Genomic DNA, 25,850 nt, shown 5'->3' on the forward strand with positions numbered 1-25,850 from the left:
TGAGCGGGAGACTTTCGGAGTTGGTCAATTATTTTGTAGTCCGCAGTTTTCATTTTCCTGAAAAACTCTTCCGCTTCCTCGACACTAACTGGTTTCTTGAGTGGGAAACGCTTCTTTGTAGAATCATTCAACTCCTCCAGGTTGAGGTATTTCTCAGTTGGGTTAGTTTCATTTACTTCTCCCAGGATTTCTTTTCCTTTGTAGGTTACTACCGCCTTGTTATAATTCCACGGGACGGTAGTAGGATCTGTCATGGGCCTCTGCGGCGCGCGTCCAATAATCACGGGCTCATTCAGCCTTGGTGAAATTATTGGCCCCCGTTCCGCATAGGTCCCTTTGGGCACATACATTTTAGATCCTTTGTTCAGCTCAAACCTTCTTGGAGGGCTCAATGTCACTTGTCCTTTCTTCGAACCTCGGGGGACATAAAGGACGACATCTTTCGAGGGTACTACCTCAGTTTTGGTTTCCACTGCTTTTTCTGTGTTTTGAGGGGGGGGGGGGTTTACTCTTCTTGTCCCCCTTTTCTTTCTTTGCATACATCTTGGGCTTTTTCTCAATGTCGGCGATTGCAATGATGGCTTTCAAGACAGGATCAAACTCTTTATCTTCGCAGATCATCCCAATAATCGGTCCATTGTTATGAGCCGGTAACGGGTTGTTGGTCACATTAGGAATGTCTTTGTCCTTTAACACTATCCGCTTTTGTTCTATGAGGTTTTCAACAACCCTTTTCAAAGTCCAACAACTCTCAGTGTCATGCCCTTCTACTCCAGAATGATAGGCACATCGGGCACCAGGTTGGTAAGAAGGTGACTCTGGGTTTTGCCTATTTGGGGTTACGGGTTGTAACAAACCCATTTGGACCAATTTAGGGAAAAGGTTGGAATATGACTCACCAATAGGTGTGAAGTCCGTTTTCCTGGGCGGCTCTCGAGTGCGGGCGTTGTAGGGGAGATTATTTTGTGGAGGTCGGGGATTATACTGAGCTTGGTGAGGAGGTTGATTTCTTGGAAATTGAGCTCGCTTTTGGTGAAATTGTTGTTGTGGCCTAATATATGGTTGTGCATTCATTACTGTGTAGGGCTGAAGGTTCATAGCATAGGCCGCATCTTGATGGGGGTAGTAGTGTTGCGGGGCTCTTTCAGAGAAATGAAATCTGGACGGATGGGGTTTTCTTACACTCGAAGTTGCCATTGTTGCTTCTTCCTTCTTCTTTCGGTTTGCTCCTCCTCCAGACCCGCCTTGGATTGCTTGGGAGGTGGCCCTTATAGCAGACTGACTCAAGATTCGCCCTGTTTTTAACCCATTCTCCACCATTTCACCGATTTTGATGGCTTCAGCAAACGGCTTTCCCAATGCAGACATCATGTTTTGATAATAATCAGCCTCTTGGGCTTGAAGGAAAACACTGACCATTTCTGTTTCATCCATCGGAGGTTTGACTCTGGCCGCTTGTTCGCGCCATTTGACAGCATATTCTCGGAAGCTCTCCGAAGGCTTCTTCTTTAGATTCGATAATGAATTCCTGTCGGGGGCAATGTCGATGTTATATTGAAACTGCCTAACAAAATCCCTAGCCAAGTCGTCCCAAATGTTCCAACGAGATACTTCATGATCCGTATACCATTCAGAAGCAATGCCGATCAAAGTTTCTCCAAAGTAAGCCATAAGAAGTTCTTCTTTTCCGCCCGCTCCCCGCAACTGGTTGCAGTACCTTTTGAGGTGGTCTATGGGATCCCCATGCCCGTCATATTTCTCAAACTTTGGGGTTTTGAAACCCAAGGGCAGATGTACGTGCGGGAACATGCACAGGTCAGCGTAAGATACGCTCTTTTGCCCGCTCAGACCCTGTATATTTTTGAGAGTTTGCTCCATGCTTCTCATTTTTTTGGTCATTTCCTCTTGTTCAGGTGTTTTTTCGGCTTTCTCCTGCCCTGCGATAAACTCGTACCGAGACGGCTGAGGGTAAGCGCTGGTAGTGAACTGGCTAGGTTCCAATGGAAGAGGGGGCGGTTGAAATGTGAAGGATGATGAATCGAAGTTAGGCTTGGGTAAAACAGGTTGTGCCGTGGCTGAACAAGGCGGAGCAGTGAATATGTTTGAAGCCGCACCGGAAGCTAACACCTGGGGGCGAAACTCAGAAGGTGTTCTAGTAAAGTAGGCTGAGATGGTAGGAAATCCCAGTGGGGTATTTGGATAACTTATGGGGATGTTGGAGGTCCCACTTGCCCTAGGAAAAAGCTCAGGGAATCCAGGGATCACACTTGGTGGCTCTTTTCCATTGGCCCAGGCGTCCCACATTTCCATCATGCGGAGACGTAAAATTCTATTTTCCTCGACCGTTGCTGACTCAGAAGTTGGGATGGCTGAGATTGAACTTTCTTCCGAAATAGGAATCGTTGGCAGAGGAACTTCTGAAGACATTTCGACACTTCCTTTCGATCTTGTGAAGTATGTATGAACACTTCCTCTTGATTTAGCGACGGGTGGCTGAACGCTTCCTTTTGATCTCATGAAGTATGAATGTGAGGCCAGATTACCACAAAACCAAACCACTTTTCTAGGAACCTGAACTTATCAGCAAACAAACGATTAGTTTGAAACAAATAATAGACAGGTAATCTCACATTGGGGTGTGATGCACCTATACAGTTAGGTGAGTTTCTACATGCTTGCAACAAAGACATGCGTCATTCCGGCTTCTCCTTAGGCTTTCCTTTTATTTATCACCATTTTTCTTTTTTTTTTTCTATTATTATTGTTTTCATTATTCGCAGTTAAAAATGTGACCGGATCCGATGAGGATTGCCTACGTATCACGATGCCGCGTGAATCAGATTATTACTTAGTTCGAAAACAAATGAGTGTAAAAGAAACACACATTTTATTACTGAACAATCTTTTACAAACTAACATTCTTGAAAAAAGGAAAATAACAAGCCTTGAAAAAGGTACAGACTCAATAGACTAATACACCTCGATGCAAAAGACGGACAGACTCGACCTATGAATACATTAAGGTTTCGCGAATTGGCGCCCGCAGGGCATCGTTCGGCCTTGCTGCGGTCTTAGGTGTGAGGTCCCTTTCAAGTTGTTCCAGCTCATGCATGGTTTGCTTGACATAAACCATCACTACCGAGAGAACGGTAATGGTGGTCATGTTTTCACACCGTAGACATCTTCTGATGATGGCATGGGCAATGGTCCTGATCTTATCCCTGGTTTGCCTCTTTTCTTTGAGTAAGTGCTCTATTTGATCATTACGAGCTGTCATAACCCGAGAATCCTGGAGGCATTGATTTTGCCACTGCTGAATTTCTACTTCCATCTGGGCTAAAAGCTTGCGGCAATGTCTATTTTCAACTCCTAGGGTTCGGGTTTGCTCAAACGCTCTGTCCACCTTTTCCTTCAGATTGGCAATGGTTCGCTCGTGATCCCTTTCCAACTGCTGTAGGTGCCGATTACGTTTTTCTGTCCTTCTTGCCCAGTGTGCCTCGAGCCCCGCTATGGTATTTTCTGACTCACTCCGGCACTCCCCAATTTCCGTCCTTAAAGCTTTTATCAATCGTTCATCCGACCGGCTCCTTTGTTGGTTATTAGCATCTATCCTCATCTATTTGATCCGGGCCCTGAGCATCTCATTTTCCTGAGCCAACCTGTTCTTTTCTCCCAGATCGGTAGCAACTTGCACGTTGTGCTCATATTTCAGACCTTCTACTTGTTGCTTCAACTTGCTGATTTCGGTACGATAGCCTCTTTCTTTTGCCAACCAATCCCACTGCTTTTGCGATGACTCGGCGAAATTCAGGATGTGGGGTCTTTTAGCCGGCCTTTCGTGTTCGAGTTCTCTTCTGTACCATGCAAGGTAACCTGGCGCCATTTCACTTTTGGCCCGATCCTGCACACAAGTATCTGCTTTCAAATATTGACATTCATTCCAGATCTGGCGGATTTTTGCTTCAGGAAATTGTCCGTCAGGGCTTATCTCAATTGTTTGAGCACTAAGATCTTCCTCGTGTGGTACTATCTGGTATCTTCCGAGTTGTCTCAAGACTCGGCAGGGCGCGTAAGGTTGAATGCTCTTAAGTCCCATCAGTAGGAAATGAGTTCTAGTTGCTGGCATATACATGATCTCATCAACAGGCAACCATCCCAGTGTCCACTGTATTTGGCTGGCAGTAAGAGCTTGAAAGAATGAAGTCCATGCCATAACTCCTTTGGGTAGACTGATCTCTTTGGTTCTCGTGTAAAACTCTTCTATGCAAGTCTTCTCCGAGGAACCATGGCTCAAAAGTTCGGAACGATGGCAGAGATGTTCAGTCATCCATATTTGTAGCAGCAAGTTACAACCTTCGAAGAAATTCCCCCGGCTTTGCAGGCTGTGAGAGCTCGAAAGATATCGGATACCACCATAGGCACGAGAGTACTGTCATTTTGAGTGAGTAAAGTACTGATGACCCCGGATATTTTCAGATCAATATTCCCATCTTTCCTCGGAAATACCAGAAGGCCCAAAAATGTTATCATGAAAGCCACCCGTCTGTGCTTATCCCACTTCTGACGACTACCTTTGCTGCATAGCTTGTTAATCGGATTGTTGAATCCTCCTACATGACCATACCTGTCGTATATGAAGCATGAATTACAAAAACCGGCGACCAAATCTGGGTTATGGACCGTCTTGGGTATTTTTAGTGAGTCTAGAAATCGATGCAGCATGACAGCTCTTGGGGCGACCAGGTATCTTTGCCTTAATGGAAGTTCAGCATTTCCGATGTACCCAGCCATTTCCTCCAGAGTTGGGGTGAGTTCAAAATCGGAGAAGTGGAAAACATTGTGCGCTGGGTCCCAGTAAGTGACCAAAGCTCTTATGATATCTCCCCGAGGCTGGATTTCCAGTAAACCCGTGAGACCTTTCAGATATTTCTTGACCTCATCTTGTCCTTCAGCACCTAGATCATTCCACCATAGCCGTAACTTGACAGGGATTTTAGTCATTATCGAAAAGTGCTCATTTTGCATTGTGCTCATCCTGCACATTTATTAAGGTGACTTTAAGCAAAAATGACTTGACTCAAAAATATTTTGACTATATTCTTTCTAAAAAGAAGATCAGATTTTCGAACACGGCCTTTCAACACTTCGGGGATGAAGATCTTAAGGCTGTGAGGGTCAATCGATCAAAAACTCTAAAAGACGACCGAAAGTGGCCGTTTTATGCAAAATCAACCTTCCGCCGTCCCTTGCGGGAACATTTGGCTATTTTTGACAAAACAATCACTTGATTTATTTATTACTCTTTAGTAGTAATGAGAACAACATGGGGAACATGGCCTCACAGAGCCTCAGGGACGAGGATTCTGAGGCCGTTGGGCAATTTGGTCAAAAAAAATGATCAATAATGGCCGTTTGTGCAAAGTCAGCCTTCCGGCGTCCCTTTGGGGAACATTCGGCTATCCTTGACGAAACGGCATCACCCGACTCATTCATGACGAAATTAAAATTCTAACATTTTGGCTATTTTGAAAAGAGGAGGTTGGACCCGATGAAAGTTGCCTACGTATCTCGCACCCTGCGAAAATCAAACCGGCGTAGTTCGGGCCGATCAGGTGTAGAGTAAAAATAAACTAAACCCCTTCTGACTACAATCTTTTAAAGGAAAGGAGAAAAAGTATTTTTCTGGATTTTTTTTTATATTTTTTTTTGTTTTATTTTTGTAAGGAAATATTTATGAATTTTAAACTTCTTTTCACCTTTTTTTTTTGAAATTTCGAAAATCTTTTAAAGAGATACTACAAATGGAACAATATATATATATTTTTTGAGTTTTGAATTTTTTTCCCTTTTTTTACTTTTAAATAAATACCCGTTTTTGGATTTTGAAAGTGATTAAAAGGAATTTTTTTATATGTTTTTTTTTATATATAAATCAAACTAAAAGACAAATTTTGTTTTCATTTTGTTTTTTTTTATAGAAATTTCCGGTGAGGTTTTGACACTACTTGGACATTGGTTTTATCTTTTTCAAAATAAGTAATTTTTTTTTGGTCCACTAGGCAAACGCCTAGGGCTAGTTTTATTAATAACCATATAGAATACGAAATACAATGTCATGATAAAGAATCCTATTATCAAAATTGAGTGTTACACTCAACATTGATATCACCTTAATGCAATTAAACTTTGAAATACAATTCTACATCCAAGAATGTGCATGTGAAATTCACAATGCTTTGATCCTTGTTTAACGCATGCTTAACTTTGTTTCCATATCGGGTTCCCTCCATCCTCCATTGTAGATTCTCCTCTAGGTACCTTTAGCATCCGTTCGCATGCTGTTGACGTACCAGTGCACTTAAGTTTTGCACGACATCTGCTCGTGATGCAGATGAGTTCTGCTTCTTCCTTGTTATCGATGAAGCCGAGTATTGAAGGCAGCTTTGTGGTGGGGAGCAGTTGAGCTCCACCTACATCCTTTTCCATGTGATCCATTTGCTCAAAAGCATTTGTTGTCTGCCAATGGTTCCACTTTAACCCATGCGTGCACATTCAATTAAGACTCCGAAAACCCCAATGCACAGTTACGCGTGCATTCACGCTGCTGATTTTAATATGCTGCCGTGCTCGTTGTCCCTTATTATTTTCCAGCTGCTGATTTTAATATCCTTTACGCGTGCATTAACGTCTGATGTTAGTGTCGATCAAATCCCATTGTTGTTGCTTTTTTTTCGTGCTGTAAATTCCACTCCCCAAAATCACAAAATCAGCAACTTATATGAATCAGCAAACTATCGCGCATGGCCTCTTTTCCCGTTGCTGCATTCATTTTGCCTTATCGATTGAGCTGATGAACATAGCTTTGTGGTGGGGAGCTCGTGAGCCCCACCTACAGTTGTATCATAAAGAAATAAATCCCATATTACCTTCATCCTAGAGTATTGCATGCTTTTATGTATCCTAGATAACTTTCCATGTGCATTCCACTTTTCCATTTTATTTTATTCCTTTGCTCACCAGCATGTTTTGTCTGCCAGGCCTTCTTAATTCGAAAAGTGTGTTGAAGCATGTGTCTTTGTTGCTTGCTTTTCTCGAAAACATATTTGCTGCACATGCTAGTTGTGTTTTCAATGCCATTTGCTTCTTGTTGTGCTCGTCCTGAAGAGTAATCAATTTTATATTCCCAGATCCTTTTTGTAACTGAACCATGCGTGTGATATAAAACACTTTTGCACCATGCTGGTTGTATATCCAATGAACTGAAAGCACGCTTTCATCCATGCTGGTTGGGTTGCCAATGCCATTATTCTTTGTTGTTGTGCTCGATTATTGATTTTTTTTCTTTTGCATCATTTATCTCGAAAGTTGCAGCATGGATTGCCATAAGCATCGTAGTTGCACCTGCATTAGAGAAAAGAAAGTTAGAAATACCAACCCTTATATCCTCATCCCTTAGGATTTGAATATAGTGGTCGAATAAGTTATGCCTCCTGCACTTCCTTTTTTCTTTGCTTCCTATATCCTGTTCACCTTCACCCTTAGATTTGGACATTGCAGCTTATCTTCATTAACCAACCTCCTTCCTTGTGCATCTAGATGGCAGAATTGTTGGCATTCTATTTCTCCATAATCTAAAGCATAATTAGCCAAGTGATCTGCCAGCTTGTTGCCCTCCCTATGAATATGAGTAACTTTGTAATTGCTCCCATTCATTAGTTGCATCATTTCCTCTACCTGCTCAGAGATGATCCATGGTGGTTTCCAGATCCCATCCATAATCTTTTTTAATAACACTGAGTCAGTTTGAAGCCATACATGTGAGTATTGATGCGATCTGCAGAACCTTAGTGCTTCTACCATGGCCTTCGCTTCAGCTACTATGTTTGTTGTCTCCTCAATCTCTTTCCCTACTGACTTAACTATGTCACCCTTTTCATTTCTTATACAAAAACCTATTGAGCTCCTGCCTGGATTTCCTCTCGATGCACCATCCGTATTAACTTTTAGCCATCCTGCACTTGGAAATTCCCACATGACTTTTGTAACCTTAAGTTTAGGAGTGAAGTTTTCCATCATAGCTAATAATCTTGCCATTTGTGAGGTACCATGTCCATCCCAGGCTTTCTCACTTTCACCAAAGCCTGTATATTTGATGAAACTTGATAAATCACCCTGCTAGTTGTCACCGCCTCCCCATACTTCATACTATTTCTTCTTTTCCAAAGTTCCCAGACGACGCATGAGGGGAGTGCTTGCATTACTGGTTTTAATCTTAAGCACACATTTGCAGTCCAACATTTTGTGATTGCTTGGTGCAATGTAAGTCCCTCCACATCTATTCCTGCCCTTGATAGAAAATACTTCCAAGTTGTCTTTGCAGTTTCTGATCTAAAAAACAAGTGCTGAAGAGATTCCTCGTCAGGCTGTACACAACACCAACATTTTGATGGCATGCAGTAACCTATCCTTTTCAAGAAATCATCTAAAGGTAGCTTTGCTTTCCACACTTTCCACATGAAAAATGCTATTTTAAAAGGCAGTCCCTTTACCCAAATCATTCTATAAGCTTTTCTTGGTTCGTCTCTTCTTCTCGTATACTCCCATGCTGACTTAACACTGAAATATCCTCTTGTTTCCAGTATCCAAAAGGGCCTATCAAGAACCCGCATTGTTGAAGGTGGTTTGATTTTCTCCAGAATGTGTACTGCTAACTCTTCAGGAAGCATTTCAAATAGCCTGTCCACATCCCACTCACCATCTAAGGTAACATCATGTACATTATGTACATTTTCATCAATTCCAAAGTCCTGAGGAACTAAAAAATATAGTGCCGCAAGACCTGTCTAGTTTTCATACCAAAATAATGAGGATCCCATTTTTGTTTGCCAAAGGATTTGATGTTCAATCAGATCTCTACATTCCAACATTTTTCTCCAGATGTGAGACCCCCTTTTCCACGGAACAATTACAGGATTTATTTTTTTACAGTATTTCTGACATACGAAAGAGCTCCATAGGCTTGGTTTTGTTCTGAAATTCCACCACAACTTGCTGAATAATGCCTTTGTTACATCATGCAGTGACCTGAAACCTATTCCTCCTTCCTCAACTGGCATGCATAAGGTATTCCATGAAGCCCAATGCCTACTAGTTCCTCCTACAGTGTTGCTCCAGAAAAACTGAGCAAACAATTTGTGCAACCTATTTATCACATACTTTTGGGGGTTTACAGCTGACAGTAGATGCATCGGCATACTTTGCAATACATGGGATATAAGAACTGCCCTGCCCTCTACTGATAATAACTTGCCCTGCCATGATTGCAGTTTGTCCATTACCTTAGTAATTAGGGGCTGATAGAATTCCAACTTTCTCCTTGCATAAAATATCGGACAACCTAAATATATGATTGGGGAATCATTCCTATGAATGCCTGTGATCCTTTCCACCTTGCTGACCACTTCCATGTCTGTTAAATGATGCAGGTACACAACTGATTTGGTCTTGTTAACAAGCTGCCCAGATGCATTTTCATATGCCTTCAGCACTTGCATAATCAACATCAGAGATGTTTCATTTGAGGATGAGAAAATAATCATGTCATCTGCATACGCTAAATGATTGATCTTTGGACTCCACTTTGGCATCCCAAATCCACTAAAATACAGGTTAGTATGTAGTGCATTGAGACCCCTAGATAATGCTTCTGCTTCCAATATAAACAAAGTTGGAGATACAGGATCACCTTGTTTTATTCCCCTTGAGGACTTAAAGAACCCATGAGCTTGACCATTTATTAGAATAGAATACCAATTGTTTGAAACTAATCCAAAGACAATCCCTATCAATCTTTCTGTGAATCCCATTTTTCTCAGTACCTTGGTTAGAAATAGCCAAGATATTCTATCATAAGCTTTGGTCATATCTAGTTTCAGGATGACATTAGGTCCAGCCTTAGTTCTAAGTCTAATGTCTGTCACTATCTCCTGAGTTAGAAGGATGTTTTCTACTATATTCCTTCCCTTAACAAAACCTGCCTGTTCCTCCGATATCAGACTTGGGAGAAATTTCACTAGCCTTTCATGTACCACCCTTGATATAACCTTATTAGAAAAATTACTGAGGCTTATTGGTCTTAAATCAGAAAAGGTGGTAACTTCTTTTTTCTTTGGAAGAAGAACTAGGTTTGTGTGTGTAACACACTTGGGTAGCTCATGACCATTGAAAAAAGCTCTCACCATATCGTACAGGTCATCCCCTATTAAGTCCCAACAAGAATGATAAAATTTTTCTGTCATACCATCTGGCCCCCCAGCACTATCACCATTAAGTCCAAGTACTGCCACTTTAACCTCCTCTTTTGTTGGTTGTTTAATCAATTCTGCATTCTGCTCAGTGTTAATTATATTAGGAACATGCTCTACGATATCAAATGATGCAGGAGTAGCTGCTTCTGTGAACTGTTCCTCGAAGAATTTGATAGCCTCTTCTGCAATTTCTTGTCTTCTTCAATCCAGGTTCCTCCACTATTTTGAATTCTGTTAAGTTTAAGTCTCTTCCTCCTACCTCTCACTTGTGCGTGGAAGAACTTTGTGTTCCTATCCCCTTCCTTGAACCAAGTCATGCCTGCCTTTTGTTGCCAATATTTCTCCTCTAGTGCCAGACATTTGATCAATTCTGCCTGAACCTTTTGTAGTCTTTCCCTGTTCATCCCTGTAGGATTGGCTTCAAATTTTGCTTCATGCACCATCACTACTTCTTCCATACTTGCTATCTTTTGGAAAATATCTCCAAATGTAGCCTTACTCCACAATGATAAGGCCTTCTTAATTTTTTTAACTTGTGATTAAAAAGAATAAAAGGGTTTGCACTGAAATCAGCAGACTAATTCTCTTTCACCACATCTTTAAAAGTCGCATGTTCCACCCAAAAATTCAAGAACTTAAAAGGTTTTTTTATAGGTGGAGTCTCAAAATCACACTTCAGATACATTGGACTATGATCAGAGCCAGTCTTTGACAAATGTTGCACCTCTATTCCTGGAAATGTTTGTTGGAACTCACCATTTGCCAAACATCTGTCTAGTCTTTTGAATATACAGTCTTCTTCTGCTCTCCCATTCCACCATGTAAATATGCTGCCTTTAAATCCAAGGTCGAATAGATTGCAAGTGTTGATGCAGTGTCAAAAATCATCAATTTCATTCAATGACACAGGTAACCCACCAAACTTCTCTTCTTCGTCCCATATTACATTGAAATCACCTCCTACAAGCCATGATGCATCCATATCCCTTGCCATTGCATATAATGAATCCCATAATTCTATCCTCTCAATTGCATCACATTTTGCGTATATCAATGTTAGGACAAACTCCACATGCGTTTCAGAATGAAACAATCTTAGTGTTAATTGTTGCACCATATTGTACATAACAGTTACCTCAAATACCTCATCTATAAAAACCCAGATCTTGTTTGAGACATTTGAAATTGCCTGTGCAAGTCCTATCTTGTTTCTGTACCTTTCCAGTTTTTTTGCTTGTTGCTTTGGCTCCATTAATCCTACAAAATCATAGTGATTTTGCCTATGCATTTTTGTCAACCTTTCAAAGGCCTGTTGTGTGTTTACCAACCTTATATTCCAGATTAGAGCATTCATCACTGATTGTTGGATTTAGTTAGCGTTCTCCTTATGTGCACCCCAGCTTTTGGTGCTGCAAAATTATCTTTTTGTTGCTTCTTCTTACCTTTTGCTGCTGATTTTGCCTTTTCCACTTGCGTAGGTGATAAGTCACCTTTCCTTGAAGCATTCATAAGGTGTTGGGTAGTTGATTCTTGATCCATGTCGTATCCTGGTTTACCAGGTTCTTCTCCCTTTTCATTGTCTTCCTTCCCTGCTGATGTAGCTCCAAATGCATTCTTTTTAGGGACCAAGGCTTTCTCTTCTCCTCTTTTTAACAGATGCACCTGATTTTTCTCCAATGTAACAATAATATTTACTATTTCTGCTTTTTATTTTGGTTGTTTCTCCTTCTCTGTTGTGATGTGTCCTTGTGGATCTTCTTGTACTTTCTGAAGTTGATCTTCTTCTGTTCCTCCAGGATCATTTACCTCTGGGCCTCTTCCTTCATAGTTGCTAATTTCTGTGACTTCTGCTGTCTGAAAATTATTGATGTGCTCAACATTTTTTGATCCTTCCTTTATTAAATGAATACCAGTTGTATTGTTGTCATTGGCATGAATCTCTCCATTTACACTTTGCTTATCTTCTTCTTTGTCATTCTCATTGGGTTCATCATCAGCTTGTGCTCCTATTGGTATTTCGTTCTCCTCTGAATCGTATTCCCTTTGTGCCTCCCATAGCTTGCCTCCACATTCTTGCACTCTTTCTTTAAATGTAGACGATTTTGACCCTTCTGCTTGAGAATTTGGATTTTTATTAAGTACCTTGTTCACTAATGTATCTTGTGATGGGATTTCCTCGCATGGTTTATTGATCTTCATAATTCCTTCTCCTGTTTTATCCTTGAAGGTTCTTTCTACCCACGGTGCGGTATCGTTTTTTGATTTTGATGCCTCCTTTCCATTGACTAGACCATTATTCGAAATAATCCCCGATGAGTTAAGATGAAAAGCTTGTGCTGCTGGAATTAACTTTCCCCAATTATTGACCATATTTTTTTGTTTTTGCTTTGTAGATGCTTGGTTATGAAGTGCTGAAATGTTTGTTGCTACATTAGCTGCCACCATTGCCAATTGATTAACAGGTTCTTCCTCTTCATCCATCCCTTGTAATATTGCAAACTTGTTAGCTACTTGAACATGATCATTATCTTCATTGTCTACTGCCACCAAATCCTTATCATTGTTGCTTTGTGCTTCTACTTGTCTCTCTACAGTGCTTGTACCCTCCTTGTTCTTTTATTTTCAAACTGCTTAGCTGGTGCCATCTCCATTTCATTATTAGTGAGACTATTTTGATTTACTACATTTCTAACTCTGTTGTCCTTCACTTCCTTCCATTGCTCTTTTGTTGTAACATTCACATTACCCACGACATTTCCACTAGATAACATCATTATAGGTTGTGAGTTCCCTATGTCCTGTTTCTTAGCTTTATCTGCATGGTTGTCATTCTCCTTCTCCACATATAGTTCAGGTTTATCCTCCAGGATTCAAATTGATCATGCCCTTGAAGTTTACAATGTCTGCAATATTTAGGCAGCATGTCATATTGAATTCTCACCCATTCAGTTCTTGTTGTTCCGTTAGCTTCGTTTACTATGTCCATCCTCACCTTTTTAGGCAGATCTGCAAGTAAGTCAACTAGTACCTTCACCCTAGCACAACTAGGTCTAGTTTTGTTAATTGTTGCCATGTCTAGATGCATAGGTTTACCTACTGCTGAAGCTAAAGAGAATAGGCATTCCTTTACAAAAAAGGTTGGCAATAGACCTGGGAATGAAATCCAAGCCATTGCCTTGGGTGTTTCTTCATCTGCTCTAAACTTTGAGTCATAAATCAACGGCCTAAGCTGATATTGATAGCCATCCCTGTCCTTTATGTAATGAGTTTTTGATGAGAAATGAAGATAGTCCTGCCTTAACGTCATTCTAATTAAAATATGTCTATCCCTTAGAAAACCAATGTTACATTCACCTTTAATACCGCATTGAATTGGTATTAACTTATGCAGTTGTAGAATTTCTGGGCTTCCATAAGAACATTTACCAACTATTGCATATTGTAATCCTTCGATGATATCCATCCTTTCTACTTCTGCTTCTGTGAATTGAATAACATGTTCTCTATTCAGTATTGTAGGTGGACGAATAGAAATTGGCTCAACTTCCTGTTGCTCTTGCATTGCAGCATTTAAAGTGCAAGGTTTCAGAAATTTGGAGTAATCCATCGACTGTTTGTTGTTATTTGTGTTCCTTGATGCTTGTGCCAAGTTTGGAGAAGATTGTTTAGGCAGCGCAACCTCTAAATGTGGCTGGCCACCTGCCAGTGTGTCCATTACAGTTGTAATTCTTTAGCACTATACTTACATGACACAGGAGCTTTGCAAGTAAACGATGCTACTGTAATTTGAACTAACTTCACTTTACTTACTGCGTATGGATATGAATCCAAATTGAATCTTACAAATCAAACCAATCTTGCTAGAATTGAATGAAGAAAACTGACTGCTACAGTAACGCGTGAAAATGAAATTAAGATCTACAAAAATTGACTATAGATCTGAAGTTGAAACCAATTGGAAAATATTCGTAAGGAAATTATGTATCTTTTGACACCAAGTTAGGTAAGTTCCACCACCGGATTCCGGATTTATGACCGGAAAATGATGACGAAATTACTATTCCTTCTCTCTCCTATCTATAGCTACTACACCAACATAAATTAGGATTTCTGTTAAGAAAGTTCAGTATTGCAGGTATTTCCTTTGCCAAAATAAGTAATTATCTCCCTACGCTGCTATTTTTCTCTTTCCCTTTTTTTGAATTTTTTTTTAGAAACCGGTCAGCTCACAGATCTGAAGCAAATAAATGCGCCAACAAACGGGATACAGCAGGATGGTCTTTTCATTTCAGGTTGCCTGTCCTAGACGGACCCAACCCCTGTGTTGAGTCCCCTACGTCAAATGCAACATGATGCAAATAAGCGTTCCTACTAGGGATCCGACATGAGGTTTCGTTATACTAGGTTTATAACCTGGGTATATGTTCTAGACTGTGTTCCCGAGCGGACAACTCGAGTCGAGGAGGGGGCTACGTACCGGGGACCCGCGAGATCGTCCAGCTTTGTAACTTGTCCGGCCTCTTTCTTATTTCAGGTATTGACACTAACAGATTGGGGAGTCTCGACCAGCGAGCTTCTCCCCGGAGGTAAGAAGAGAAGGGTTCCGGCACAGTTTATATACAGTTCTGATAATATCAAAATAGTAAAAGACAACATTTAGCACGTTATGCCAAAACATGTAATAAAGATCAGATAATAAAGCCAAATATAACAATTATTCTAAGCTCGATTCTTGAACCCTGAACCAGTGGTTCTGGGTTCGTTCCCCAGCGGAGTCGCCAGAGCTGTCACACCTCCTTTTTGCGTGCCCGCCCCGAAGGGTTGAATGCGTGAGGGAGTTTTTTCCAATTTAAGTGACAATATTCGAAATGAGATTATTTATTTAATTCAGAGTCGCCACTTGGGAAAGGTTTGGCTTTTGGTGTCCCAAGTCACCGGTTTATCTTGAATCCCAATTCGAGGAAAATGTTCGACTTTCCAAATGAAGTCTGCGAACCAGAAATTCTAAGTAAGGAATTCTGTTGACCCGAGGGAAGGTGTTAGGCACCCCCGGATCCCGTGGTTCTAGCACGGTCGCTTAAATTGTTATAATGGCTAAATATCTGATTTTAAATACATGTTATAACTTGTGTGCTTTTATTAGATTTAAACCGCTTTTATTATTATTTATTTTTTATGGAATTACAACGTCGTGAAAATGCATTTCGAACCACGTCACAATCAATGCGCCCGTGGTTGTTAATACATTCCGACTCCGTTGAGATTTGGATTTGGGTCACATAAATGCGCACCCGAATTTAAGAAGGTAAGATTATTAAAATGCGCACCTGAAGCAATTATCGCATTATTATTTCTGGATAAGGCCGTGGAATTTTGCTAAACGGCTCATCCCGAAGTCTAAGTAATTTTAATTAAACATTTATCGAGGGACCCACAATTTGTGCATTTTATTGGGCGAGGCTCATCTATTTATTTTAACAGGATAATCCTAAAATGCCTACATTTTTCTATTAAAATTGTCTCTACAAAATGAAAGAGAAAAGGTCTTAATTTATTTACATGCTTGAGTTGTTATAGTTGAGTTTCGGATATGATTCATAAATTCTGAAAATGATGTAAGCAGGGCGGTCCGTTGCCAATGCGGGCCCAAGCCCAACGTGTATGGCATAAAACTAAACGTGGGTCGTCTTATTCACGTATTACTAACTAGTTACATTATACTAGGCATGTTCTCAGTTTGTCAAATTAAAAAAAAACTTAGCAATCTAATTTTAATCCTAAATCAATTACATGCTGGAATTAACCAATATTATTTAACTAAACAATATTCTTACAAGTTCCGAAATGGTCTATTCGTTTGATTTTTAACTTAGACGGAGTTACTACACCATTTATTTATTTTTAGGCAATATATATAGATAGTTCATCCGTTAAGCTATCGTCAGATGTTCCACTATATATATATATATATATATATATATATATATATATATATATAGATGTTCCACTATATATATATATATTAAATAGCTACATGATTCTGATTTTTGTAAGCTAAATAATTTATATATACAAATAAAATTCAGAATATAATTTAAAATAAATTTAGAACTTCAATTCTTCATTTTTCGTATTCATGCTTCCTGTTTCAGTTTACAATAATCAGCGTGTCAGTTGTGTACCTGATATTGGAAGCAAAAGAAACGTGAGATCAGCAAAAACTCAGTAGCATACAACAACAGTAACCCCAACAACCAGTAACAACCAGCAACGAGAAACTTAGTGGCAGATTTTAAAATCAAGACAAAAATCCAGAAACACCAACAACAATCAACGGACAGAAGCAAAGGGAATATTTTCAAATTTTGAAAGACTAGTTAGTGTTTAACCCTTAATTTCTGAATCCGTATATCAGAATATTTGGATTGTATATCAGGTGTGTACTATTCTTCTTTTGAATTTCCAGAATGTTTTTCTTTTTATTTTCTAAAGTCTTAGTATTTTTCGGAATTTCCTCTCTCTTAAAATTTTCTTCTGTCTTCTCCTCTTTAAATCTGATTCCAGTCTCTTATTTATTTCCCATCCCAAACCCTTTAATCCATTAATAAAACCACACTTTCTCCTACCAAACCCATTATCTTCCCACTCATCCCCCACTACATTAAACAAATATATCAACCCCACTCCATTACATCTTGTCCCCCATGCCTAACATAAACAAATACAATATTCCCCTCCACTACATTATGTCTTGTCCCCCATTATATTAAACAATTATATCACCCACACCCCATTACATTTTGTCCCCCATGCTTAACATAAAGAATTACAAAATGTACAATTCCTAAACTACCCCTCCGACCTTGTTGCAATTACCATTTTACCCCTGAACGTACTGCAAATTACCAAACTACCCCCATCAGCTATAACCAATTCACCTAATCAATCTTAACCAAAATATAGCCAATATGATCAATTTCTAACAATGTTCAACAACAAAATTCAAACTAAATGATGAACAACAAAGAAACAACTAAAATTATCTTGATTGAACAACATCTTTAACAACAAACAAACCTACTTTCAGATTCAACAACAACAACAACAAACAAATATATTCAGATTTCTAAATTCAATAATCATTTGAACTTAAAATCTAACAACTTTACAACCAACAATTCCTATATTAAAACTAAACAAAATCATGAAGCAAACTGAAGAAATAATCATAAATGATAAACAATAAACAAGAAAATCAAACTTATACTAATTTCGGATTCAAGAATAATCAAACAAAGTATGGACATAAATGAAAAGATTCAACAACAATAACAAACAAGCTTTATTCAAACTTCGAATTAAACTTAAACAAAACAAATAAACATATTCAAATCACTAATCTTCAAATAATCAATTAATCTTTTTAAATTAAATCCAACAAAATTATAACAAAGATACATGATTCAAAAAAAAAATTAAAAACCAAAACATAACTTCACATTAAATTACTGAGTTAAAACGAACTTTAAACAAAAATGAACACGAATTTAATCTACAACAAACAACGGATTCAAACGATTTAAACTAACATTCTTTTATATTAACATTAAATCCTTTTAAATTAATAAAACAAACTAAAGACAAAATTCATTGAACTTCAACTTAAAACTAAAAACATTATAATTACTAACAATTTCTACCTAAAAATAAATAAGAAAAATAAAACAACTAAATAAAAATCAAGAACAAGAATCAAACATTTAATGATTTTAGATCCGAAAAAATATCAAACAAAAATATGGACAAAAACAAAACTTAAACCAACTAACCGGATCGTAACGACGATGAACTCGAACGGAAACGGAAAACTCGAATCAAGACTCCCAACCTCCCAACGGATCCCAAATTCAAAGAAAACCCACCTTCTCTTTTATACTTGACGAACTTCAACTGGACCTTAACAAACGACGAACAACAATGGACTCAAACAAACCAATCGAAACCTTGACAGAACTTCGCCGGATTTTAACCGGACTGCTTTGTTCTTCCTCCGTGTGCGTGCGATGGGAAGCAGCAGCTATGGTGAGTAGCATCAGCACTTAGCTGCGACTGAAGCTGCACCAAACTTTAACCGAAGCAGCAGCAACAACTATGGTGAAGAAAACGCAGACGAAGCAACAGTAATGACATTAGCGATGGCACAGTAGGGTCGTTTGGTCGGGGTCGATGAAGAAGTTGTAACCTGGCATCTTGCGCGATGCAGTTGGAGGTCAGCTGGTCGTTTGGAGAAGGTCGACGTAGGGGCAGCTGCTGCGACGAGGGTCGTTTGGACGTATCGAACGCGGGCTGCTGGCAGAAGGTAGAAGCAGCTGGAGCTTCCATGGCTGCTTGGGTCGTTACTGGTTGTCGACTGTAGTCGACGGGAATGGGAGGTTGACGACGAGGAGATGAAGCAGCGGCCATGGATGCTTGAACGAAGAAGAAAACGCAGAGGTCGTTTGGGACGAAGATGAAGAAGCAGCAGCCATGAATGACTGCTGCGTGTGTCCATCTCCACTGTGTGTGTGTGTGTATACTGACGTGGTGAGGGGGTGGTTGTGAGGATGAGGGGGAAGGGCAGCTTCCATGGGAGGTGATGGTGGAGCTTGAAGATGGTGAAGGAGAAGAGAGAAAGAGAAGGGGGGGGGGATGAGTTTTAGGGTTTTTTAGGGTTTTCTTTTTTTGTTTTGTTTTGTTTTGTTTTTGAAATGCAAGATAGTGGGTGTTGGGTTATGGATTGGGTCGACCCGGTTTGAAATGGACCGGGTTGTGTGGAAGGTTTGGACAATTGTTTGGGCCTGGGGTTAAAATTTGAAGAAGTGGCCCAATCCGATTTTTCTTTGTATTTTTGCTCTCTTTTCTTCTTTTATTTTTTTAAAACTAAATTCTAAAAATCCTTAAATTATTATTAAGAACTAAAGTAAGTTATAAAAGCGCAAATTAATTCCTAATAACAATTAACGCATAATTAAGTAATAATTAAGCATAAGATTGTATATTTGGACATTAAATGCTAAAAATGCAAAAGATGCCTATTTTTGTAATTTTCATTTTTTTTGTAAAACAAACTTAATTACTAACAATTGTAGAATTAAATCCTACATGCAAAAATGCGATATATTTTTGTATTTTTATTGATTTAACAAATAAACATGCACAGACAAATACAAATAATTATTCAAAATATCACAAAATTGCACACCAAGGAAAATCATTTTATTTTTGAATTTTTAGGAGTAATTCTCATATAGGGCAAAAATCACGTGCTTACAGGAATCACACACTCACTCAACTTGTTTACTATCAAAGCATGAATTTAAGTACTTTACTTGTTTCCCATGTCTACTGCTATGTGTTATTAGACAGTGCTTATAGGAAACAAGTGTCAATAATTTAATTTGCGCAACTGCAGTATTTTACTAGATAACATGCCTATAGGATTATATTAATTCTGCTAGATACCATGTCTATAGGGCTTTAATTGATCAACTGTTTCTGCTGTCTTATTACACTGCTCACTTAGATAGCATGCCTATAGAAATAAGTGACAAATCTGCCAATTATTAAAGAACCTGGTTATAAATACTGTTACTCGCTTAGAAATCATGCCAATGGGATCAAACACGAATAATTCTGAGTCTTACTAATGGCTTGCACTGCCCCATTGCATAAATCACTTAGAGATCATGTCTGTAAGTCTTAATAACTTATAATCTGTAATCTCGATAATCTGAATAGCAGTATTGCCATGAGGCTTTTCTTGAATTGTGTAGTCATTTAGAAGCCATGTCTATAGGTTTAAAATGACATCTTGAATCTGAAACTGCCCATAATTTGAAATCTGCCCGCGTGCATTTGTTTTTTTCCCCACCTTTTAAAGAAGTCTTTTCCCAAAAATTCAAAAAAATCAGAAATGAAAAAGGAATAAAAAAAATTCTTTTCCTTGTTTAAAAGTCTTTCTTTCAAAAAAAAATTAAAAAAAATTGAAGTCCAAAAATATTTTCTTTGTACTTTAGAAGTACTTTTGTAAAATAGAAAAAAAAAACTCAGCAATCCAAAATATTTTTCTAAAAGTCCATCTTTCAAAAATTAAGAGGGAACATAATCCAAAAAAATATTTTTTCTTTATTCTTTAGAAAAAGAGTAAACAAATAAAAATTCAAACAAAAGTATCTTCCTTTTACTTTTGAAATTCCCAAAGTTCAAATCAAAAGAAAAGGAATTTTTAGAAGTCTTTCTTTCAAAGAATAAAAATAAAATCAAAATCAAAAATCCAAAAAAGAAATATATATATATATATTTCCTTTCTTCTTTTAAAATATTTCTTTCGAAAATTCCAGAAAAAAAACAAAAATTCAAAAATATGTTTTTTCTTTGACTTAAAGCTTTCATGGTCTGAGTTTTATAAAAAGTAAAAAAAAGAGTTTATTTACTCCATTCTCGATCTTCCCGAACTACGCAAGATCTGATTCGTGCGGGGTCATGATATGTAGCCAATCCCCATCGGATTCGATCATAGCCATAAAATTAACTGAGTGAAAAATAAACTGAAAAAAAAGAGAAAGAAAAATTGAGTGAAAAAGAGAGTGACAAAAAATAAAAGAGTGACAAAAACAAAAAAAAAAGAATGAAAGAGAGTGCCAAAAAAAAGAGCGACAAAAACGGAATGAAAAAAAAATCAAGAGTGATTAAGAGAGGCAGAAATAAAAGAAAAGGGCTACATAGAGAAAAATGTTAGTTAAGGTCGGAACAAAACATGCAACCGCTCAAACACATGGTAGAAACGTTTAACTGTTTAGGTGCATTGCATCCAAATGTGCGATTTCCTATTTATTAAGCATCTCAAAACTAACAAGGTTGTTGGGTGTGCAAACAAGCCAGGTTTTGGTGATTGGTTTTGTTATTAGTCTAGCCTCCCCTCCTTCACAAGATCCAAAGGCACAGATGGCCTCCGCAAGTAATCTACCAATCATCCGTCCTGAGGATAGCCCGGCATCGGCTATTCTGCAGCTAGAATCAGCAGCTGCTGAAGAGAATAAGATGTTGCGTCTCCGCATATTGGAATGTGGGCGCCTGGTCTAATGGTAGGGAACCGCTAAGTGCAATCCCTGGGTTCCTTGAATTGGTCCCCAGGTCAAGTGAGGTTACCAACGCCCCTGTGCCTAACCCGCTCATCCCATGCGGGCACCCTTCAATGCCATTCAATGATCCTAGCATGCCTTCTGTGGTTCGCCCCCAGGCTCCAGTTTCCTGGGCACCTCTAATATTGTTCTCTACAGCACCAGTCTGCACCAGAACGCAACCAACTTTACCACGACCGTATGTTGAGCCTCCAATGTTCATCTTTCAGCATCCATAGCTTCAATTAGAAATAACATATGTGCCCCCGTACTCTTTTATTCAACCTCCGCAATATGATCTCTCGGGGGAGCAAGAAAAGGTTGTTAAAAATCCCGAGCAAGAGTAAATGGCTCGGAAGATGAAGAGCCTGGAACAAAGCCTGAAAAACATGCAAGGTCTGAGTGGTCAGAAGAGTGTCTCATACTCTGACCTCTGTATGTTTCCCCATGTCCACTTGCCAGCTGGCTTCAAGATGCCAAAATTTGAAAAGTACAACGGGCACGGAGACCCAGTCGCTCATCTGTAACGATACTGTAACCAGTTGAGAGGTGCTGGTGGAAAAGAGGAGTTGCTAATGGCCTATTTTGAGGAAAGCCTCACCGGAATCGCTTCTGAGTGGTATACGGATCAAGAAATTACCCATTGGCATGTATGGGATGATATGGCCCGAGATTTTGTTCACCAGTTCCAGTATAATGCGGACATCGCTCCCGACAGAAACTCTTTGTCCAATTTGAAAAAGAAAATCGCGAAAAGCTTCCGCGAATATGCTATCAAATGGCGTGAGCAAGCTGCCAGGGTAAAGCCTCCAATGGATGAATTGAAATGGTCACGGTGTTTCTACAGGCCCAAGAGGCGGACTACTTCCAAAACATGATGTCCGCTATGGGTAAGCCATTTGCTGAGGCTATCAAAACTGGGGAAATAGTTGAAAACGGTTTAAAAACAGGTCGAATCTTGAGTCATGCTGATTTTAAAGCCACATCACAAGCTGTTCAGAATGGCTCGGAGGGTTTGATGAACAACAATGAGAGTGAAGATGGAGCCATGATAGCTTCATGCTCGAGGGGGCCCGTAGGTCACTCACCTAATCATATGTGTATTCTATGTTCCCTCCACACTATTGTCCCTTTCAAGATGATGCTTATGTCGTGGAACCACCTCCTTATGCGGTGATGAACGCACAACCTTACACGCGACCACAACATCATACACTGAACCGAGCTCCACCTCCTATAAATGCCCATCCTTACCAAGCTCCATATAATCCCCAACCAAATGTTCCCCAGTACAATCCTTGCACAAGAGAGACTTTCAAGAAGAATCAGTTCACCCCTATTGGTGAATCGTATTCAAGCTTGTTTCAAAAGCTAATCAAGCTAGATCTATTGCAGCCAGTGGCCTCGAACCGGCCGAACCCCTAGTCCCCCTCACACCGAGCTGATGCTATATGTGAATACCACTCTGGAGTAGTAGGACACAGTACAGAGGATTGTTGGACCCTCAAAACGGCAGTTGAAGGTTTGATTGAAGCTGAAAGAATCATTTTTCGGGATGAAGAAGCTCCTGATGTGATGAACAATATGTTGCCTGCCCACAACATCGGGCCAATAGTCGGAATGATTTGTGAAGCTGAGGAATTTGATTCGGCACTGAATTCCATTGCCGAAACAAAAGAAAAGCCGAAAAACGGTCGCCAAGCCTGAAAGTTCCCCATCAGACGGGAGTCTTGGTAGCCAGTCTTACTATCCTTTCTGCGTTTGGATTATCTCAGGGTGTGATCCGGATGTTTTACTTTATTGTCTTACTTTCCGATGTAAACCCTTCTGTCTTCAAAAATAAAAAATAAAAAAATCAAAAAATCATATGAATTTAATATTTCATTGTCCATGAATATCTCTTTTCTTAGTCTTGTCACATTTTTTTATTTTTCGTTTCAGTTCTATTAAATGCAGATTTTAATAACATGACATGCTTGCGGATTTCATTCCCAGATCCTGAAAAGCTATCAAATCTCGAAGTAATGAATCAAGAATTAGATCGCAATGATAAGTTTTAGGAAATAAAACAAAGAGTTGGAACAGTTAAAGGAAAATTGGCTCCAGATTGGAAAGATCCATACATGGTAACAAGGGTACTACCAAAGAGAGTGTTGTACCTGGGATACATCAAAAGAAATGTCCCTGAGACAACTGTTAATGAAAATGCAGCCGAAAGGTACTACGTTGGATCCTCTATATAACATAAATATTCTCTGGTTACTTTTCTTTGATTACCCTATTTGGAACATGAAAGTGTTATTAAAAAAAATCAAAAAAAAGAGAGATGAAAAGTGAAAAAAAAAGGAGAAGAAAAAGAAAGATACAAAAAAAAGAAAGGAAGAAAAGAAAAAAAAACGAATGAAAAAGAGAGAAAAAAAGAAAGGAAAAAGAAAGAGAAAACATAACAAAACAGAAAAAAATAAAATCAAAAAATAAAGTTTCTTGAACTACGTTCGACTTGATTCCGAAAGGATACGTAGGCAACCTCTCTGGGGTTCAGTCACACCAAAATAAAAATCCAAAGTCCCTCAAAAAGTGAAACTGGGGCAGATGTTATAATGGTTCAGCAATGGTTTCGCCCGAAAGGTTATAAAGTTGTAACTCAATCCAAATCCTTTTTAAACCAAAACCCTGTTCAAGTCCTTCTGATCAACCGGAAAAAAAGTTCAAAATGGGAGGATAGAGTTACTTGGATCTGATACAATAAAATGAGAGAAATAAAATGAGAGAGTCTTATTGGTGAAAACCCATACGGGCATCGTGAGGCGACAGTAAGCAGAGAAATTGAAAAGAGAGAGTCCTGATAGTGAAAACTCACAAAGAGCACTATAAGGCGATGGTGAGAAGAGAAATGAGAGAGGTCAGCTCGTGAAAACCCGTAAAAGGTGTCCCTGATCGAAAAGAGAATCCTTACAGCCATCGACATTGACAGAGTCCTGGCAACGTTTCTCAATTTTGAGGCAAAGGTCGTGATGAGTTTCTGAGAGTCGGACGGTTTACACAGATAAGGCATCCAGTCCAAAAGGCATGTCATGTTCATTGAAGCCCGCATGTACTCCAGATAAGTCCTTCTTTCCTTTCCCCCGAAAAGGACACTTCTTGTTTTAAATTCATTGTCTTTTCCATTGTTTGTTTTTCTTTGAATCCCTTTCGGTCTAACTCTGTTCAAAAACTGAGGCAAAGAAAGAATGGCAAGATTGATTTACTAGGCTTTTGTTTGATATGAGCCAATATTCAAGAAGATACCTAGCCTCGACATGTGCATCGAGTCAACTTCGACTGGCCATGATGGCCGATGCTTTGAAATCAAAAACTCCTGAAAAGAAAGGAAATCAAAGTCAAATACCCACAAAGGCAAAATAAAATTGAAAAAGGTTAAGTCCCACGTGGCTAACCGTCTTGGCAAAGGTTTGAAAAGTCAAGGTACCCAAAATGCTCTGAAATTGAAGTTGGAAGAAAGAAACCAGAAATGAAAGGCCTATAAAGGCGAAATAAAGTTGGAAAAGGTTAAGTCCCACGCGACTAGCCGTTGCAGCAAGTTTGAGGAGCCAAAAGTTTCCCAATGCTCCGAATGGTTAAAAACAAAAGGTCAAAAGTGAAAGCCTATGAAGGCAAAATAAAGTCGAAAAGGTTGAGTTCCACCGACCAACCGTTATGGAAAAATCTGGAAAAAAACAGAGGTTCTCAGGGCCAGAAATGAAATCGGTCCCCAGAAAACGAGCAGTTGCAATTGAGATCTTCATCAAAAAAGTCGATCCGAGATCAAGTGATTGAAACAATCAAGGCCACAAACAAACCACTGTTTCAAACTAACAATTGTTATTTGTTTGAAAACATGAAACAGGTGCAATCCAAAGCAACCTTGCAAGAAGCAGGTACAACCAAAAGAAACTGCGCAGGGGCTAGAAACAGTTTTGCAACAATAATCAATCCAAAAGGAAGTCTCTTACAAATTCTTTCCTGCATTCTTACTCATTTGTTCAATAAAAAAGAGATAAGAAAATTAAAAAACATGGTAGCCTAGGGTCCCCAATCTCTAGTTACGTTTTTTCCAACATAGGGTCTCCACTCCCTAGTTGAAGTTATTTTAGACATAGGGTCTCCACTCCCTAGTCTGCTTTTCCAACACAGGGTCTCCATTCCCTAGTTAAATTTACTTTAGATATAGGGTCTCCACTCCCTAGTCTGTTTTTCCAACATAGTGTCTCCACTCCCTAGTAGAATTTATTTTAGACATAAGGTCTCCACTCCCTAGTTTCTTTTCCAATATAGGGTCTTCACTCCCTAGTTGAAGTTTATTTTAGACATAGGGTCTCCACTCCCAGTCTGCTTTTCTAACATA

General features: G+C 39.1%; 1 protein-coding gene across 1 annotated transcript; it reads right to left on the reverse strand.

Annotated features, from left to right (window-relative positions):
• Positions 1-7,515: 7,515 nt before the first annotated feature.
• LOC138875519 (uncharacterized) lies at positions 7,516-8,073 on the reverse strand. The gene has a single exon (XM_070154355.1). It carries the CDS (start codon positions 8,071-8,073, stop codon positions 7,516-7,518), a length of 558 nt encoding a protein of 185 aa, XP_070010456.1.
• Between the last annotated feature and the right edge of the window lie 17,777 nt (positions 8,074-25,850).

The sequence above is a fragment of the Nicotiana sylvestris genome, chromosome 8 (assembly GCF_000393655.2).
Source record: "Nicotiana sylvestris chromosome 8, ASM39365v2, whole genome shotgun sequence".
NCBI classification, from domain to species: domain Eukaryota; kingdom Viridiplantae; phylum Streptophyta; class Magnoliopsida; order Solanales; family Solanaceae; genus Nicotiana; species Nicotiana sylvestris.

What these genes read in the sequence shown, in the direction of transcription:
- LOC138875519 (XM_070154355.1), bottom strand. Translation starts at nt 8,073, where the DNA reads ATGGAAAACTTCACTCCTAAACTTAAGGTTACAAAAGTCATGTGGGAA.